At 39.2% G+C, this 19,731-nt stretch overlaps 2 protein-coding genes across 17 annotated transcripts; one reads left to right on the forward strand and one right to left on the reverse strand.

Moving 5' to 3' along the window:
• Positions 1 to 207: 207 nt before the first annotated feature.
• si:ch211-188c16.1 (uncharacterized) lies at positions 208 to 9,113 on the reverse strand. 16 transcript variants are annotated; one of them, XM_025900631.1, is made up of 19 exons: positions 9,093 to 9,113; positions 6,943 to 7,867; positions 6,628 to 6,819; positions 5,514 to 5,997; positions 5,313 to 5,428; positions 5,194 to 5,219; positions 5,050 to 5,084; positions 4,886 to 4,930; positions 4,661 to 4,790; positions 3,565 to 3,724; positions 3,291 to 3,414; positions 3,163 to 3,194; positions 2,903 to 2,966; positions 2,766 to 2,803; positions 2,446 to 2,509; positions 1,188 to 1,277; positions 1,057 to 1,106; positions 770 to 803; positions 208 to 611 (listed from the first exon to the last, which is right to left on the reverse strand). In XM_025900631.1, exons 2-19 carry the CDS (start codon positions 7,655 to 7,657, stop codon positions 545 to 547), a joined length of 2,466 nt encoding a protein of 821 aa, XP_025756416.1. In that variant the 5' UTR covers positions 7,658 to 7,867; positions 9,093 to 9,113; the 3' UTR covers positions 208 to 544. The 16 variants fall into 16 exon arrangements, with proteins under 16 accessions (XP_025756416.1, XP_005458134.1, XP_019202987.1 ...); XM_005458077.2 differs by lacking the exon at positions 9,093 to 9,113 and adding an exon at positions 8,925 to 9,086 and having other exon boundaries at positions 2,766 to 2,800; XM_019347442.1 differs by lacking the exon at positions 9,093 to 9,113 and adding an exon at positions 8,925 to 9,086 and having other exon boundaries at positions 1,057 to 1,067.
• A 379-nt stretch (positions 9,114 to 9,492) lies between these two features.
• c8a (complement component 8, alpha polypeptide) lies at positions 9,493 to 18,645 on the forward strand. Its single transcript, XM_003453334.2, has 11 exons — positions 9,493 to 9,700; positions 9,817 to 9,910; positions 10,245 to 10,392; positions 10,538 to 10,685; positions 12,374 to 12,563; positions 12,635 to 12,817; positions 14,215 to 14,455; positions 14,553 to 14,684; positions 14,832 to 14,989; positions 15,168 to 15,393; positions 18,347 to 18,645. The coding sequence occupies exons 1-11, from the start codon at positions 9,591 to 9,593 to the stop codon at positions 18,496 to 18,498; spliced, it is 1,782 nt and encodes a 593-aa protein (XP_003453382.2). The 5' UTR covers positions 9,493 to 9,590; the 3' UTR covers positions 18,499 to 18,645.
• Positions 18,646 to 19,731: the final 1,086 nt, after the last annotated feature.

Consider the following 19,731-nt stretch of genomic DNA (forward strand, 5'->3'; position numbering starts at 1 on the left):
ATTACCAGGTCTCTGGAGAACTTCAAAACATGTTGAGGAGGTAATTTAGCAATTTGAATCAGCTGTGTTGGGTCAAGGACATCTAAAACCTGCAGGACACCGGCCCTTGAGGCCTGGAGTTCCCCCACCACTGCTAACACCTGCCTCAACCTCAGTCATAAGAAATGAAGACTGTACATAAACACAGCAGAGGAAAACCAAACTGTGTCCTAAAAGCATAACTCAATGTCAACTATTTATTAGATGTTACACTGAAACAACAACAACAACAAAAAAAAAGAAAAAGAAATGTAAACAACATTTCTGGAAACATTCATAACTAATCAACCACAAGTGAACACTTAACTACGGTTACTGGTATTTAGACAAAGTGTAACAGTTTAATATGTGCACCATCTACTCATTTCAGTGACCTCCAGAGAAAAAAAAACTACTACTATTCGCAACAAGTAGGTGATATCACAGTCCAATTAGTATTCATGATGGGTTTTTTTCTTCACAGCAGAGGGTCAAAGTCATAATATCAAGCTCCACAGGGTGATAATTAGGTGTCAGCATATAGTGGTGGGGGAGGAAGAAGTTCCAGCTCTGTGAAGTCAACTTCTTGTTCACTGTCAAGAAGAAGAACACAGGGCATTGCCATCTTTCTCATAAACTGTTGTAAAGAACATCAAGTACTACAGTACATGCTTCTATGGGTACTCAGTTTAATGTTTGTCATAATAACAAAGTTAGGCTTTCTGATCAGAAGGAAACAGACGACACTTACGGATATGGAGGCTCCTCAACCGCACTCAAGAAGTCTAGATAAAGACGAACAGATACAAGTGTCACGTCAGCTTTGAACAACCAGCAACGCAAAATAACGGCAACATGACTCCAGGTCATTTAAAGCAGATAAAGGTTTCTCAAGTTATTTTCCATTAGGGAAAAAGTCTCCAGTGTGTATGAGTACCCTGTTTTTAGCTTCACCATTATCAGTGAGGGCGACATGTGGTGACAATAGTGGAGCCATGGAAGAGGAGGGGAGGGGAAAAAACAAAACAAACTACTTACTCCGAGGTTCGCTGCTAAACGGGACACAAGAAGAGGAAAGAACAGTGCTGCTGAATATAAAGACAAGCAGCTAGAAACACGACAAAGTTTGCATAAATAGTGTCTGAGGTTAAAGGTTACAAAAATAAAACCTTGTAAACTTTGCTCCATCATCATCATCAAGTTCATTTTTGGTCTGGTGAAAGAAGACTGCCAACTTCTGCAGAGCTTCATGCTTAATTCTGAACAGCAGAAGTAATGTTGCAAATTTAGTTGTTTTATTTTGTCCAGCTTCAATATTCTTACACAGAAACAAGACTGTGCAGGGTGAGTAGAACCCAACCACAACACCACCTTGACTAAAGTCCTTGAAGCAGAGCTTTTTATTAAAGGCTACTTTTTGTACTTCCTGGAACAGAAGACAAAACGTTTTAGCAAATTTGTATTGGCCTGAGATTTCAAAGTAAAAGCTTGGTGATAAAAGGCTCAAAAAGCTTTCTTCAGCTAAGGTAAAAGTCTTCAAGGCAATGATATCAAAGTCAGTTTTATAATTTAGTTTTAGGCTTAACCTAAACTCAGTGTACCATAAAAAAACAAAAACAAAAAAACTTATGTTACAAATCCACCATTTAAAAAAAAAACAAAAAAAACAACTAATAGTGACCATCTGTCTGTTAGTAAGATGTTGATAAGTAGCAAGCGTTGGTTATTTAACCATTTCTGCCACTTAGGATTTAAAATATCCCAATATTTTGGACTTCAAGCTTTGCTCACTTAGACAATCAGCAGCTTTTCTCACTTCTGATTCATTGTTTCGCTTAAATTTCAAGTAAATTGGCCAATATTTTACCAGCTGGTGCCCTCCCTTTGTTGGATGTGATTACAAATTGAATAGCTTTTAGATTTATAAGGTGCTCGCACAAAAGAATAAACTGGAATACTTCACAGATGATTATAATTGGAGTTTTTAATCATTTTGTAAAAGAAAATTATGCCAATCAAGAAAACCCATACGCAGGTAACAGGTTAACAAAAAGAGAACCGGTTTCTCGGTTTGGTGATTCGCCTTTCTCATGCAGACTGTTAATCAGCTAAGATTTTTAAATTTATCATCCAGTGTGGCAATGATAGTCTTTAGTCTCTCCTGTAATCAGTAGAGGTCTCTAGAAACACTCTCTGTATCGCTACAATACAGCTTCAAGGACCTCTTGTAAAATGTGTCCCAATATTGTTTTTGCTTCTCTTCCACCTTTAATATTTACTTGCTCATTAACACAGTAAGTGATCATAAATTAGTCCACAACACAGTATATATACACACACTTGCTAAGAAGCAGTGCAGTAATGTTTATGAAGGGTTGGAAAGGGAAATAATGTGTCTGCTCTGACATCCGTGTGTTTGAGACTTACTGCGGGTGCAGGTCTTCCAGGTTGGCGTCATTCGGTGTGTTCTGGGCACCAGCATAAACACATGCTGTCAAAGTGAACAAATGAAGGGCAGAGGTGTAAGCGGAAGGGTGAGACAGGAACGGGGTTAGTTAAAACGCAGACTTTAGAGGGAGTAAGTAAGAAAAACATATGGTAAAAATGCACATCAAAGGTCTGTTACAGTCTGCCATTGCATAAAACAACCAGAGTTCCCTTTAAACAGGAGAGGCTGGGGGTGGGGGTAGGCATCTTCTGTTGGCCCGTTTCAACTTCAAAAGGACGGGACATAAAAATGTACTCACGCGTCTCGGGCACTGAAGCCGTCTGCTGAGAAAAGCTGCTACCCAAATTGAAGAGAAAGAATATTTAGTGTTCATTTGTCATTTTTAGAAGTGACACTGATCAAAAAGCTGCTTTGAATAAATGCCAAACATCTTACTGGCTCTCACTGAATGGTGAGAGGGTCTCATCTTCATAGGCCCACTCCTCACTGTCATCTGTGACTGTGTGAAGAAGGAAAAAGGAATAAAATAAACAATTAAGCCTGACAAGCATGCTAATGAAAGCCCATGAATTCCATCAGTATCATAAAATAACACCCGGCTGTAAAGCAGATGACAGCAGTTAAGTGACACTGGCTGGGATCCAGCCTCAGTGCAGCAGCACTCTGTCAGTCATGCAGAGCCTCCCAAAACTTACAACTGCTTGTTATAACAGGCTGGTTTGAGGATCTGAAAAACAAAGAAAAAATGAATCATGACACACTGTTTATTTGTTGTTTTTTTTAATTGAGAAACTAAAAATTTGATCAGTGTGCTACCCAGTACCTGCTTCCAATACTTATGTTATCTCCCTCCACGTTGCCTCCTCGCCCTGCTGCTTGAGCCTTCTTGCCGAGTTCCAGCATCTCCTTGATATTTAGCTCCACATTCATCACTGAAATATAACCATCTGCAAAGGGCAAGGAGAGAGCAGCAAAGTAATGACACCAAATGTGGAAACACTCCTGTTATATCAATGTCTGTTGTATCCATGCTATGTTTTTAAAGTCCAGATGTTATTCTTATTTCATACTTACAAATAACACAAAAGTGAACTCACACTTGTTGTTGGCGTCTCGGGCCAACCATTTGCCTTTGGGGCAGTTGGTGGTGCGGATGATGCTGACCGTGTCCCCGCTCTTCACAGGCAGATCATTCTTGCGGACTTTACTGGCCACCATCACCTTGGCATGGTACATCGGCTCTTCGTCCCCAGTCACCTACGAGGTCACGTAAAAGACTGTATGTAAACGATGGACATATTCACGATGACGTTAGAGTTGTAAGGTTCAATATTAACATTTTGACCACTGCCCTGTCTTTTTTCTTTTTGGATTGACGGAGGCTGGAGTGCCAATTAATCTGCTAATGCTTGCAAGCTTGGAGAACAAGCTGCATTCATAAACCCTGCGGCTGCAACGTACACACACACCTACTAATTATTGCTAAGATTACAAAGCACTTACTGATCGGCTTCAGCTGTCTGTGTCTGAACACCTGTAAAATCAAATTAGCCACTCAGAGTTGTTATGAGCAAGTGAACTATCCACAGCAGTGAAAACTGTTTTTTTGTACCAGGTTGTAAACAAGCTTTTTAATGCTGTAAAGTTGGACATTTTAACATGAGACTAAGGGGATTCCTAAAGGTACTGGAGTTTTTAAACACTTTCTGCTTTGGTTTCATTTTCAGAAGCTGCCTTTGGATGTCACACACTCACAGGCTGGCAAACTGAAAACAAATATTCATTTTGTTGTATTCATAAAGACTTGAAATTAGACTTATAGTTAGTGAAATTGATCACATCAGGAACACATTTACTGAGGTTATAGATGAAAGGATTTCCAAAAAACAGAGGTGTCACCCTCTGCTGGCTATTAGAAAGAAAGGTATATGGTACTTTTTCAGACCCTAAAGCCACATCCATCTGTTATACATTATAGCTTATCATATTATATATGAGCTGCACTGTCTTACAAACACCTAAGCAGCAAAAAAACGTAAAGCACAAAAATGTTTTACATCTTTGAAGAGATGCTGCATGGATTCCATTTTTGAAATTTTATTTAAAAAAAATAAAAATTCAGAAAGTAACATTTCCCAACCAACTGATGACTTAGAAAAGCTGAATAAACAGTAGCAAATCATCCCCCCTTACTTTGAACTTCTTTTTCATTTCATTTTCCTTCTTCTCCTTCTCTTTTTGCTCCTTTTTTTTCTTTTCCAATCGCTGTTTCTCCCGCTTCTTCTGTTCTTTATGGTCGGCGGGGTTGGGAGTGTTCATCATGCTAATAAAAATGTGACAAAAGGGGTTAGGTATACGAGTAGCTTGTTTGTTTTTTAAACCACATGTTCAGTAAAAAGATTTACATGTCTGACATACCTGTGCATATGATTATGGGCCAAATGTTCACCCGATACACTAACCCTGCAGTTTGAGAACCATAGGAAGGGAATGGATGTCACAGTGTCAATGACAGAACAAAAGTATTACGTTTACAAGAAGGGAAGGAGGGAAGGAGGGAATGAAGAAAAGAAAAAGCATACCATGGATTCTTTTGCCTTTTAACACATGACGACTCCTTTTGAGAAAAAAAACAAGCAAGACAACACTAGATACAAAATACACACTAAAATACACTTTTTAAAGTCGCTATGACGATTATATACTCTGATTTAAAAATGAGTTACCTTTGGTTGGTGGTCCGCATATGGATCTGTAAAAAACAAAAACAAACAATGATTAAAAATGAGAATAAATGTCTGCAAATGGTTTTATTTTAAGAATAAAATGTGTGTTAAGTACTTACTCTTCAGTCCGCCTTTTCTTTTAGTGGAGTTTTGGCTCAAAGTGAATTTGTTCAAATTCTCAACATCTTCATATATGTTAGTATACGTTTCATAGTAACTGTCCTGTTGATGTCCACTGTAAGGGGAATGTATAAACAACACACTGTTATATGAAGAAAAAAAAAAAAAAAAAAACTGATTCCAGTTAGTATAAAACTTACCATGAGTGGCTACTAAGCTCCTTTTCCTCTGGGAAAGACTGACACTCAGCAACTCCCACATCAGTTTCATCAGACGGAGATTTAGGAAAAGAATCGACAAGCACCTCTTTGCTCTGGGACCTCTGCTGTGGTATAGCAGGCTCTGGGAACTCTAACAAGTTTATTGGTTCAGGGAAGCTGGCTGGATCAAGGGGTATTATGTTTTCACTGCCAAGGTTCAGATCTTGGATGATGGAGCTCACACCGGGCCCCGCAGGATCATGCGCTGACAAGTCAGCTTGTGGACGCTCAGCGTCGACAGCTGTGTGAGGGTTAGCGCTGACTAAGTCTAAGGCCTCCAGTTCTAGTGCAGCAACATCAACACCTCCGCTTTCTGCTGTTTCCATCTCTGTATTTTCAAAGTCTGGAAACTCTGGGGCATCCAGCAAAGGGTTGGAGACGGGTGGGTGCTCAGACTCTGCTTGGCTAACGCTTGGTGACACCACTATAATAAGAAAGTAAAAGCAGTATTTGAACAGATGTTAAGCCTCACCACAAAAAGAGGAATAATGTGAACTGCAGAGAGGATAATGCTAAGTCACTGATGCCTAAGCACATGAACTGTTGCCACAGAACTGAAGATGCAAAAAGAGGGAAAAAAAGAAGAAATGAAACATTAATCTCTATAAACAGACTGATAGCCCTTTCCAACATGCATCTGTTTAACCTGAGATGTTATTAGGAGTACTGCTAATAAATAATCATTCTAACTGACAGTGTATAGACAGCAGCTGGTGTTAAAACCTAATACCAAACTTTAATGTTAGACTGATACATTTTTTCCTATTTTTCCAACATTAATCAGGTTTATCTTAAGATCAAGAAACCTTTTGTTGTAAACTACGTTTTCTAATATGACTGATCGCAGCCCAAGTCATTTGTCCGATTATTCCGACACCTGATGCGCAGTTTGAGATGCAGGTAAACTGTCTATGTGACAGCAAGAGGGGGACAGAATTTGCTAAAACGCATCAGCTAACCTTCGCTGACATTTTCTAATAGGTTTTTAATGTAAATCTATTCTCTGCTATTGCTCCCAGTGGCCATGTCTGTAGACTCGCTGAGACTCTCATACCAGTAAACAGAGGTGCATGGTAATAGCTGAGATCTACTAATGGAGGTCTGGGGGGCTTCGCCGGCACTGGCCCCAGCGTTCTCAGATCAGGCAGAGGCTTCTTTAGTGGGACATGTGGTGGATGAAGTTCAACAGTCTTCACTGGCAAATTTCCAGATTTCTCTCTGCCAAGCTGCTTATCCAGTCCTGATTCTTGAGGGGAAAAAGCATTAAATATGCATAGTATTAGCAATGTATATAATAGTTTATGTTATAACATTAACACAAATGATGAAACTGCAGATTTTGACATTTGTCACTCTGCATATAGCTTACTGCCTAAAGCGTTGTTGGTTTTGAAGAAAGGCCGGGCTGAGATACAAGCCAGATGTGAAAGACACAGTGGTGGGGGGGTGGGCGGATCAGTCCCAAGGCAGTCAGTGGTCCTCGGTTGTGGAGTGAACTCCTTGCCTGTGTTGTCAGGGGAATGCAAGCTCTTGGGTTTGGAAGAGATCAACATGTTTCGGCGTGAGAATTTCTTCTTGGCCCTCTCCAATGTGCTCATAATTTTATTGTCGGAATCGACTGTGGTCTCTGCTGAAGGAGGGGTGACTGGGACATCTGGACTGGAGAGGGGGCATTCACTGTTCGATTGGTCACTTTGGAGTGAAGCCCCATCCTCTGTGGTTTGTTTTTCCACTGATGGCAACTCACCAGGAGCGCTACACGGTCTGGTGGTCAAATCATCATATGTGGGCTCATCTCCGCTTTCCGCACTGACCTTTGATGCTTTGACTGATTTGAATGGAAGCAGCAAAGCCTTCTTCTTGATTTTAGTTTGTGGCAAGGCTTCCTTCCCCGACTCTGGTTCGGGTTTGTACTCTCTCCTGACTGGTGTTTCTGTCTTCTGATCTTTTGCGGGCAGAACAGGAAGCACCAAGGGCATGTATCGAGAATGCCTTGCTGTGCCGTCTCCATTAGTAAGCTGAGATGACAGGGAGGTCCACTGAGGTTGCAGCGGAAAGGAAATCGGCCTCTTGCCTCCAGACATTCGCAGTGCATCTCTGAAAATGACACGAGGAAGCACTGGTGTCTTGTTTTCTGCAACAGCATTAATACTGCTAACCACAGTGCAGTGACCTCCAGGTGGAAGAATCTGTTTGGGTTTTTCAGCAACAGCTGGACGGCTGGTTTTGGATTGAGCCAGGAGAGCCTCTTCCTGAAATTTGGCCCTCAGTGCTTTGAAGTTGATTGGTCCTTCCTGAAAAAAAAAAAAAAACGTAAGTAAAAGAAAGCACACAAGTATATAGATGTTATATGGTCAGTTTAACTCTTTTCCCCCATAAAGACGAGGTGTGACAACCATTAGAAGAGTTTGTCTTTTTCCAAGGACAGCTACACGGGCAGAGTCCGCCATCACTAACTTCTGATGCAAACCCAGTCATTGTTTCTATAAACAGGCCCGAAATATGACAGAAACCGCTCAGTTTAGAAGAAAAAAAAAAAAGCTTCAAGGGTTCCTGCTGCTAGGCTTTCAAGGGGTAAAGAGATAAGCCTACAAAAATTACAAAAGACAATTTTTCCTCACTTACTCCACTGGAAGTAATACAGAAATATTTTTATGTTCCAACTGTCCAACAAAATTCCTGAAATTCAACAGGTAATGCTAGCATATGCTGAGAAACAGGAATGAAAATAAACTTTCTAAGTTTCCAATCCTACCTTACCTACCAATCATACAAATGACACGTGAAGGTACCTTTTTTGGTACTTTAAAACTATTTTTCTAACTGCAGAGTTTAAAGTAGGATCCGCTCACCTAAATTTAATTTCTCTGGTTTAAGCTTTCTTTCTATTTTTTTCTTTTGGAAAAAACAAACTACATCCTTTTGGTAATTGCGAGGCCTTTTTTTCACAAGTCGCTGTTCATTTAAAACCCAAGTGTTTGTTGGTTAATTAAGATGCTACTGAACAGATTAAGCCTTCATATATTGTTTTAATCAATAATAGATGTAGAAAATTTAAGACATCCATGTTTCTCAAAAGCGATCAAAAGAAAACCTGCCATCACTGCGAGCACCGAAACGACTTTCATATATTTAACTGGGTTGGTCGTAAAAATGATACATTAGTTATTTCAAAAGTATTTTTTACCCCTTTCAATCAGTTATTCAAGTAAGCCATACTCATGTGTTAGAGTAAAGCAGCAGCAACAGCAGCAGCTTATTAGCAGAAAGAAAACCAATACAAGTAAATTAGCTTTCTATTCAACTGCCCTTTAGCTAATTAAACCTGCTATAAAAGCCCTGTAACTTTACCTCTTCCATTGTAGCTTCTGTCTGTCATCACTGTTAAGGACCGACCATTTGAAAGACGGCTTCAATTTTAATACCGAGACGCTGTTTACTTTATTTTTTTTAAACAGCTTTGGTTAATCACGGTGAAGGCTAAAACAAACAATTTGAAAGAGCCGCTGAATGACGCACCTGCGTGCTGCACTCGACTTACGTGCGCGTTCACGTTTCCTTGATCAACGAATCAGGAGCGTCGAAAGGCGCAACGTGTGTAGATAGGGATTTATTTTGATAATGATAATTAGTTTTCCATTTGCAGTTTTTAATTTTAACGCTTCTTCTTTTGTCAAACTCTCACCTCTCCAACAAGATTCATGAAATTCGGTGAGGTATCGGAAAATTTCATTACATATCATAATTTAAATAAATGGATATCAACATTGCACACAGTGAAGGTTCAGTTTCACATTTGTAAAGTGTGTCATTGAAAAAGTTTGTAATAGATGATTTAAAAAAGACAGAGAAAAACTTTCCTAACTGTTGTAATCGCATGTGTTTACTCTTGATCAATCATTTACTGTGGCTGATCAAGACAACAGTGTCAAGAGTCCCCTCAGGACCCCTTCAGGATCACAATATCTGATTTGCGATGTGGCTCTGAGTCTTTAGGAATCGCTGTTTATTTTCACTATGGGGACATTCCTTCGTTTACTCCTTGGTTTATGCATACTGCATCTGTTTGTCAGTTCTGACACAATTGTGGACGCATCCAGGACGCCATGGACAAGAGCTAAAAACAGGTACAGTATTTTTCACCTCACCACTTCTTGCATTTACACCTTAATAGCTTTTATTTATCATATCCCATGCACAATGGGATTTATAACTAAGATAATAATACCATTATGTGGGCCAGGATGGCCAGAGCTGTGAACAAACCAACACCTATCGACTGTAGACTGGGGAGCTGGTCATCTTGGACACCATGTGACTCCTGCACAGACAGAAAGGTGATTATGCTTTTTTTCACTAAACATTTAAATATGATTAATGTTGTTCACAGTGTTTGGTATGGCTGGCTTGTGCAATACTTCACTACTGCAACTTTCTTCCAAACACTGACATTTCACAGTTTGTTTTGCAAAGTAACTCAGATCACATCAGGAGAGTCAATAAAGTGGGCCGTGGCTGTACTCTGTCCCCGATGTTCCTGGAAGCACTCTTATAACTTTATAACTCATCAATAAATATCAAATGTTGTACAATTTTAATTTTACGATTCTTCTACTATGAGCATGAATGGATGAATTCAGAGAATTTAACTCATTTTGAACTTGGTTTTAGTTCAGTTTCCGATACTTAGAGAGACCTTCACAGTTTGATGGGACTGAGTGTATTGATATACTCTGGAGGAGGGAGATGTGTCCCACATCAACCACACCGTGTCTGGTCCCAGATTACTGTGAAGAGAGCTTCACCTGCAAAGAAACAGGTAAGGACCATCTACGACCATTCAGGCAACAAATGCTGAAGGTGATTTCTCTGTCTTTTCACTAACATGCATGGCATGCTGCAAGCATTTGTGTGTCAGGAAGTCAATTCTGATAAATGTGCGTCCTTACTTACTTTGTTTCTAGGGCGTTGCATCAGCCGTTCGCTTCAATGTAATGGAGAGTCAGACTGTGATGATTTTTCTGATGAGGATGGATGTGAAAATTTTAACCTGAGAAACGACAAGTGTTCCACCCTCATACCAATCCCTGGTGCGGAGCGTGGCACGCAAGGGTAAATAATGTGCTGTGATGAATGCACATGCACATGTAGTTTACATCATCTATGGAAAGTTGTATAATATGGGACTTCAGTAGCAGTCAGTGGCATCTCAGTGGCTGCATCCATCTTTTATAATGTCTATGGTTATGCCTCGAAACTGGCATACTGCTGTGACCCTGGTACTAACCACCTTCAAGTATTGTTTGGCCTGCTTGTGGCCTAAGATTTAAATGATTCAAATGCATTTATAAGGTGTTTTTAGTGCATAAATGTAGAAAAATAGGTAATTTTAGCCCATTGCTAGGTGGTTGCCAGGCAACATGACACTGTGCAATTTATAATTCACCCTTTATGGCTATAAATGTGGTAAATTGTGGTAAAATAAAAATAATGTCATGTTTTTACAAAATATTATAGGCGCATAAATGCGAAAAACTACCCAGCAACGTTTTACCCATGCTGCTGGGTAGTTGCTAGGCAACACGATGAAGCATAATATCTGCTATTGATTAAAACCTCAGGGGCCTAATTTTTACCTGTGTGCCAAGCTTGGTGGCTCAACTCCTGATTGTGTAGGAGGAGTTGGTGGCCAAAGAAACAAACACGCAAACAGAGATTTTCTGTATTATACTAAGATTTTTTTTTTTTAATCACAACCAGTAGCTTGAAGAAAATGTTCACTCTAAAGTTTGCCTTCCTTTTTGTTTTGGATAAGGATGTGGATTACCATTCACTGAACCATTTGCTTATTCAATTATCTGTAAACTAAAGAGAAAAAGGAAAAAACACATCCGATGCATATCAGAAACTGACATTTTGCCTTCAAAGTAAAAGTTGCACCTTTTGAAGGTGCTATAAAATAGGACCTAAAATATAACAGCAAGTAAAAAGATTGTTAGCAGATTCTTTGAGTGTGTATTTTAAAAAAAGAACTCAGTTTTGCCACCTCAAGTCATAATATATTTTGTGTGTACAATAAAATGCAAAGCTGTTTCAAGACCTTATAAATAAAATAAATGCATTAAAATGACCCTGCCACAATAAAAGCATTTTTTGCTTTTTTTATGAAGGAGTTGTCAAACAATGTCAGCACGGTGGCATTGTTGCCTCACAGCAAGAAGGTCCTGGGTTTGATTGGAGTTTGCGTGTTCTCCTTATATTTGCGTGGGTGTCTCTCCGGGTTCTCCGGCTTCCTCCAAAGGCACGCAGGGAGTGGGGTTAGGTTAATTGGTGATTCTAAGGATACGTCCACACTAATGCGTTTTTTCTACTGATCCATTTCAGGGTCACGGGGCGCTAGAGCTTATCCTAGCAGTCATAGGATGAGAAGCAAGGTATACATAACATAGAGAGATAGACAGCCATTCACATTCCTACTTGTGGACAATAAACCTATCCCATACTCTGGACTGTGAGAGGAAGCTGGAGCACCCAGAGAGAACCTATGCTGGCATGGGTGACATGCAAACTCCACAAAGAAAGTTCTGCCTGAATTTTAACCCAGGACCTTCCTACTGACAGGCACCCCTGTGACCCCCCCAAAACACAATGCTTTGCTCCAGAAACAGTTTTAGCTGCAAAATGCCGGTCCTATTGCACCTTTGATATGCATTCATATCACACTATTTCTTTGTCTTGAAAAAGTGTATATCTGTATCTAAATGTAATTTCTTAATTTGCACTGTTCTTCTTTCTTGTAGCTATAGTGTTTTAAGTGGAGAATTAATGGATCATGTACTTGACCCAAGATATTTTGGAGGAGAGTGTGAATATGTCTATAATGGCGAATGGAGAAAATTCACTTATGATGCATTCTGCGAGAACCTGCACTACAATGAAGATGAAAAAAACTACAGGAAACCATACAACTACCATACTTACCATTTTATGGTACTGTAATGTTCTGATTTTTGTTTTATTTTCTTCTACAAAAATATTTGAACGTATCTAACCTGTTACAGGCCCAAGCATCGTCAAAGGGCTCTTCTGAATATTTTGATGACATGGTGAGCCTGCTGAAAGCAAGGAAAACAATGTCATCGTCCAACGGTGGCTTCACAGTTGGAATCTACCATGTGGAAGTGGGACTGAGTGGCAGCAATGAAGAATCATTTCTCAATAACATAACACGGTTCAAAAGCCAGGTATATTCTTTTCACCCGAATATATTAATATATTAATGTTAATTATTTAAAATCACTGCTAATTCGTTTTTAATTTAACATTAAATAATTTAGAGTTAAATAGCTTATTTCTAGCTACTGAGGCTACCAGCAAATAATTAACCTATGGCTAACTATATTGTTTATAAGAGGACACATTTAATCCAACTGGCTTGAGCTACCTAGCATTAGCTTCAGTGGTCAAACAAAAATATAGTGTCAGCAAGATTGTACAGTACTGTGCGGAACTATTGAGCTCCTCTTCATTTCTTTATATTTTGGCATTAAAATGGTAAATATGTCAATTTAATGTATACAATTCAAATCAGTCTGAAAGTCTAGATTTGGTATGACTACCATTTGCTCTTTAACATAGTCTAAACTCTCTAAGCAAGATGTCTTTGAGTAGTTTTCAGGAATAGTTCTCCAGGCTTCTGGGAGGACGTTCAAAGGAAAATGGTCAAAATTATCCCACACTGCTTCAGTGATGTTAACGTTCAGGCAGGCGTGCCGTCAGGATTCTGGTTTTTAATGGACCAAAGTAGTTTGGGCTGAGGCTCATAATTACAGAAGCACACGCATGTACAAATTAAGAAAACAATTGGCTGTGAACTGTGAAGACCAAAGTAAGCGTTCCATTCATTTAAATGTGAGATCCAAAGTGTAATTAAGTAAATGTCGTCTTATTCATATGGTTTCTGTCATATTGGTGAGACAAAGCAAGAAAAACAAGGGACTGAGTGGTGCACTCTTTGAACCATGAACTTTTTACTTAGGTGCATGTGAAACTGTCTCTTGTGACTGGTCAGAATTCACATATGTTATTATATTATGTTATATTAAAACATAAAAGTGTGTTTGGGATCATTGTCATGCTGAACAATGAACCTGTTACCAATCAGATGCTTCCCAGATGGTATTGTGTGGTAGCTCAAAATATGATGGTACTTGTCTGTGTTCATAATTCCATCAATTTCAACAAGATCCAAATGGATCTAGTGAAGATGCATCTTTCAGCTCCTCCTCTTTTGCTCGATTTTTCTATTTCTTGGGAAGATAACTTTCAGACATTGTTCATCTGCTGTAGTTTTTTCCTTTCTTTTTTTTAACCTGAGACTTCTTCCTCCAGTTTTTTATTTTTTTAAGGACACACTGAAAGCACTTTGGCAATCACCTGATTGGTAAAAAATAAAAAAATACTATTTTATGTTCAACCAAGGTTCAATGGGGCACCTTGGGTTAAAGTCTGGCCCAGACCCCTTTGCCACAGAATATAAAGAAGTGAAGGGTGGCACACTTTGTTTCTTTGTATATTTGTTGTTTCACATTCAAAGTGCAAAATCTAGTTGTTATATTGTTTTTTGTTTTTTCCCCCTCAGGATTTAGGTTTCATTCGGCTTAATTCAGAAGTGCAAACCGCTCGCTTCAAGATGAGAACTAATAAGCTGATGCTTCATGAAGATTTCTATGTTTCACTCATGGAGCTCCCAGAGGAATACGACTTTGGGATGTACTCTCGCTTCTTCAACACATTTGGCACCCACTATATCACAGAGGGAACCATGGGGGGAACCCTGGAACATGTTGTGATTGTCAACAAAACAACACTGAGAAACTTAAGTACTGGAGTTTTCCATTTTGTAATCAGAGTACCCTACCACATTATCACATGTGATGTAAAGTAACCCTTGTTTTGTCTTTTCCCCAACGTTTACAGATATTAACGCTGATCAAGCTGGTTCATGCTTTGGCGCCTCGTTTGGTTTGAGTATTCCAGTTGGCACCGCTGCAGCAATAGAGCCCAAGGTGTCAGGGCAATTATGCAAAAAAGGCGGACATTTCAGTGAAGGTGAAAAATGGAAATTCTGTCTTTATCTACATTAGCTAGTTAAATTCTTAATAAAATGCAATTTTGTATTTGCTTTATTTGTAACTTTTTCCATTTGTTATAAAAACAGGATTATAGTTTGTTTTTATTTTATTTTTGTACGCGCAGATAGAAGAGGTAGTTCAGCTATTATTCAGGACGTTGTCACAAAAGTAAGCGGAGGAATCACAGACAGCAGCGCTGGTCTGAGGGCCATCAGGAACCCTGACATATACCGGAAGTGGGGGTTATCTCTTAAATATAACCCAACACTCATTGATTATGAGGTAACTCAGTAAAAATAAGTAAAATTATGTATGAATCAAGATGAATTATAAATCTTGCTCTTCAACAAATGTTATAAATCTGAGTGTCATTTATCTCTACACACTGCTGACATCTTCTTGTAATGAACTTTCCTCTTTCTTCTGGTCCTGTCTCTGTCCCACATGCCCTGTAAACTAGATCATGCCGATTCATGAGCTTGTACGTATCAGCACAGCTGCTGACCACGTAGGTGACAGACTGGCCAACTTGCAGCGAGCCTTTGATGAGTATCTGCAGCAGTTTGACCCGTGCCGCTGTGCCCCCTGCAGCAACAATGGGATTCCTGTCCTCTCAGGCACTTCTTGTAATTGCATCTGTAGCTCAGGCTATCAGGGGTACGCCTGCGAAGAGACCAACCGAGGAGGTGAGAAGAAGAAACAGAAACAAGCTGAACATGTTCAAATCACACACAGTATTTCAAAAGACATATTAGAAACAAGTAAAAATACAACTGTGACAAATATTGTAGTCGTAATTTTTTAACATTCAGCAGACAAGCTTCGCTTGTATATGACCAGTGTTGGTCAAGTAACTTGAAAATAGTAATTAGTTACTAATTACAGATTACTTCTTCAAGAACATAATCCTGTTACTTTACTGATTACTTATTTTCAAAAGTAATTAGTTACTTTATTACTTGGTTACTTTTTAAAAACATGATACACAACCTGAATAGGTACCTTTCAGCCCAATTCTATTTTCTGAATAATCCATCATATAAAACTGAATCAAATGAAAAAGTCTCTTAAAAGTTTTAATCTTTTAACTTTATGCACATTGCATCAAGCAAAAATTAAATTATATATAACATTCCTTGATTTGAAGGAATTTGTTTAACATTTAAACCTATTTTCTGCATATTCCATGATATGCAGAAAATAATTTTTTTTTGTGTTTACACTCACTCTTTCAAATAAATGCAAGTAAAACACAGCTTAAAATAAATAAAATCAAAGGTTCCGCAGCACCAAGTCCTGTTGCTCCTGAATCTATTTTCACCTGTTTAGCAGGAAAGGAGGTTTGCCTGGTGCTGCAGTGGTCATGTCAGTGGGGGGATCCGGGGGTTTCTCTGAATTTCACATTCCCGTGGCGGTGTGCTCGGTGCTTGCTGAGATTTGGAGTTTCATTTTTCGCAGTAGAAAGAAGTTTTCTTCCCACGCAGAGTGTACAGCGGACGCTAATGTTTTTGTCACTTTTTACGGAATCAAACTGAGAGTAATGTCAGTACTTCCAAGCTTTAAACGCTGCATGGTCGTACACTCTCCCGCACTCCATATTATCCATTGTTGATCTGCACACGTCTGTTGCTGCCACAGACGTCGCTCGCTCGTATGTTATTGTCATGAGACACTCTCACAAACAAAATCACGGTTTAGTAACGCAGTGACGGAGCGTGCAACAAGTAACACTAATCTAATTACTTTTTTGCAATAGTAATCCCTTACGTTACTCGTTACTTGGGGGAAAGTAATCAGATTACAGTAATGGGTTACTGCCCATCTCTGTATATGACACCGACACATATGGTTAATTTATCTTATTATTTCTCTGTTCATTAGTTTAACACCACATGTGTAATGTAATACACATTGTACTAAATTTGCCAACAGGCTGATCGTTTAACATAGAACAGGAAACATTTCAAATTAAAACTGAAATTTTGCAGTACTTGTAGGGTACATGCAAGCCCTCTGGTCAGGCTTCAGCTTTACCGGAATGACTTGTCGATATCTAAATATCTATGATGACTTTATTTCTGATTTTAATTGTGTAGTTAATGTTGACATGAGAAGAAATTCTGTCATGGATACAAATTTTGGTTACCGTTAAATGTGTCATGTTACACAGACTGTGATGTGAGAATGTCTCATTCACAGGGTTATGATGAATAGGAAAATCAAAAGAACTGGGATTTCTAAGAAATCCTAATAACTGCTTTATGTGTGATGATGTTTCATTCAGAACATCCGATCTGTTAAGGAGTAGGTAGCCACGAAATATGCTACGATCATTTGTCATTCTGTCTGAAACTTGGTGGAGAGGTAGAGCACGAGCAATATAAGAACCAAGTAATTTTAAAGTTTGTGGTCACCTTTTAGATTGCTTGGCAAATACAAGAGAAAATTATTCCTCTTGAATGCATTTAACTACTTTATTTTTTTCTGTTTGGTTTTTTGGTGTTTTTGCCATGAACTGAGTGTGAGGTGGACCCAAGAACAGACAGGCGAGGAGACGGGACTGAACTTTAAACAAAAAGCGAGCCTTTATTATGGCTGATGTCAGAAGGCAAAACAAAAGCTAAGACGAGTGCAGGCAAGACAACTAAACTGGAAAACAGACTATGAAAACCTATGATACTGAAACTATGAAAATGTGGTTAAGCTATGACACTATGAAGACTAAGTCTATGACTGTGAAAACTGTGATGACTATGACGAGACATAACTGGGAGAGTTACGCAGACGACGCGACACTGAACACAGGAAGACAGAGGACTTAAATAAACAAATGAGGAGATCTGGGGAAGTGGAGACACATGAGGAAACAGCTGACTAGAATGAACATAATGACGCCACAGTGGAAGTGTAAACTCATAGAACATGGAAACAAGACTTTCCAAATAAACAGGAAACATGACGAGACGCAGACATGCCACCAGCTTGACAACAAGAACCACAGAGACATGAAACATGACAGGTAGACACACAAAGCAGGGAGACTGAGAAGGGGGAGAAGACACAAAAGGATCCACAAACAAAGGACTAGAACAGCAACCTGGGCATCGTAGAAATTAATTCGATAAACTAAACTGAAACTAGAACACAAATGAATAACAAAATGCAATAAAACTCAAACACTGGGTCACACGACCCAGTACCGTGACTGTTGTGTGGCTCCATGGTGTAGTGGTTAACACATTCACCTTAAATCCAAAAGCTCCCCGGTTCCAGAAGGGAAGGAAACACAAACCCAGCCTCAGGAAGATCACAAGCTAATGTGCTCTTAGCGCCAGTCATCAAGCCTGGTTAGATGGCAGGGTTGTGTCAGGAAGAGCATCTGGCACGCGATCTTTGCCAAATCAAAATATGTGGCTCCATCTGCTGTAGTGGCCCCTTGGAAAAAAAGGGAGCGGCTCCTCTTTACTGCAGACTGTTGCCTTTTTGTAGAGTGAACCGGCTGCGGTGATAGTTCTCCACTGATTCAACATTCATATTCAAATAGTCATCTAATCTGTTTTTAGTGAAACTCAAAAATTGAGCTGTTAATGGATCTACACCCTACAGTTCATAATCAACACCTTTAATTTTTATCGACAGAAACCAAGGCAGATGGATCGTGGTCCTGCTGGGGGGCCTGGTCACCCTGTACATCGAGGAGGAAGACCAGGACAAGAGTGTGTAATAATCCTCCACCTCAGAATGGTGGAGCCACCTGCTTGGGCTCTGCTTCTCAGACGTGGCCCTGTTAAACACAGGTTTCTTTCAGATTGCTGAGTGAAGATGTGTTAACTACTTAGTGAGCATTTTTTGTATTCCTTTGTAAACATTGGAGTGCTCACAAATAAAAGAGAAAATTGGAATTTCTGTATTTCCGAATAAATATATGTTTACGCAGATTTTGTGTGTCCAGTTCTTGTACCCAAACATTTTCACAGGAAGGTTTTATTGTTTGCTGCACTTAACACTGACCTATGAATCATTTAAGCAAAAAAAGACACCTAACTCGAGGGATGAAACGGTGTTGTGTCTACACATCACAAAGAACCAATTTTACACATAAGAACAAATTTTAAATGATAAATTAGGCCCTTTACTGTTACTGGCAGCCTGTCACAAAAACATTTAATTTGTTCTCTTTTCTTTTGTTGAATTTTTTTTCAATTTGATGAAGAATATCAAAGATAACACAAGTTGACAGGCATAAAATGGTATTTTTTGCACCAACAAGCTGATTCCCAAAGAAGTGCAGTGTGTCAATAAAAATTTGAGGAAACTAGACAAGTGGAGGAAAAATGAAAAAGTAACTTACCCGAAAGACTATCTACAGCAAATGAAAAGTATCTGAAAGACGTGCCATTTGATCCTCACCAATGAGAAATGGTTGTTACCACTGTCCAAACTCTGTTTTTGCCTTACATACTGTATTTATTGTGATCTTTTCATATGTTTCAATAAATCTCTGCACCTATTTTCCACTGTGAGGTGTTTTTGGCTCAGGAGGTAGAAGCAGATCATCTACCAAATGGAAGGCTGGGGGTTTGGTCCTGGACTGCTCCAGCCTGCATGCCAAAGTATCCTTGGACAAAATGCTGAACCCCAAATTATTCCAAATGGTCCCATTTGAGTGTTAATGTTTGCGAGTGTTAGACGTAGAGAAAAGTGCTTTCATGAATGGATGAATGAGACATGTTGTAAAAAGCTCTTTGAGCGCTCAAGTAGGGTAAAAATAAATAAATATATATACATATACTTTTATTTTTTAAAAGCACTTTATAAGAACCAGGCCATTTACCACTTCTCTCCTTGTTTTTTGCCCTCCACCGCAGAATGACCACGCACCCCAGCACCTCCGGCTGCACAGTACTGTACTGTGACAGTTTTGTGAATTACTGACGGTTGAATCTTGTTAACAGAAGCTAAGTATCTGAAACGGGTCGGGATAAAAAATACAAAGACGAGACCTAGAATCAAGACATAATCCA

This window comes from Oreochromis niloticus, linkage group LG18 (assembly GCF_001858045.2).
Source record: "Oreochromis niloticus isolate F11D_XX linkage group LG18, O_niloticus_UMD_NMBU, whole genome shotgun sequence".
NCBI lineage: Eukaryota > Metazoa > Chordata > Actinopteri > Cichliformes > Cichlidae > Oreochromis > Oreochromis niloticus.

What these genes read in the sequence shown, in the direction of transcription:
- si:ch211-188c16.1 (XM_005458075.2), bottom strand. An exon ending in AACATAAGTATTGGAAGCAG is followed by an intron (nt 3,195 to 3,290) that starts GTACTGGGTAGC and finishes TTTGTTTTTCAG; the next exon opens with ATCCTCAAACCAGCCTGTTA. An exon ending in GATGGAGCAAAGTTTACAAG is followed by an intron (nt 1,107 to 1,187) that starts GTTTTATTTTTG and finishes CTTTATATTCAG; the next exon opens with CAGCACTGTTCTTTCCTCTT.
- c8a (XM_003453334.2), top strand. Translation starts at nt 9,591, where the DNA reads ATGGGGACATTCCTTCGTTTACTCCTTGGTTTATGCATACTGCATCTG. An exon ending in CTTCACCTGCAAAGAAACAG is followed by an intron (nt 10,393 to 10,537) that starts GTAAGGACCATC and finishes CTTTGTTTCTAG; the next exon opens with GGCGTTGCATCAGCCGTTCG. An exon ending in AGGCGGACATTTCAGTGAAG is followed by an intron (nt 14,685 to 14,831) that starts GTGAAAAATGGA and finishes TTGTACGCGCAG; the next exon opens with ATAGAAGAGGTAGTTCAGCT.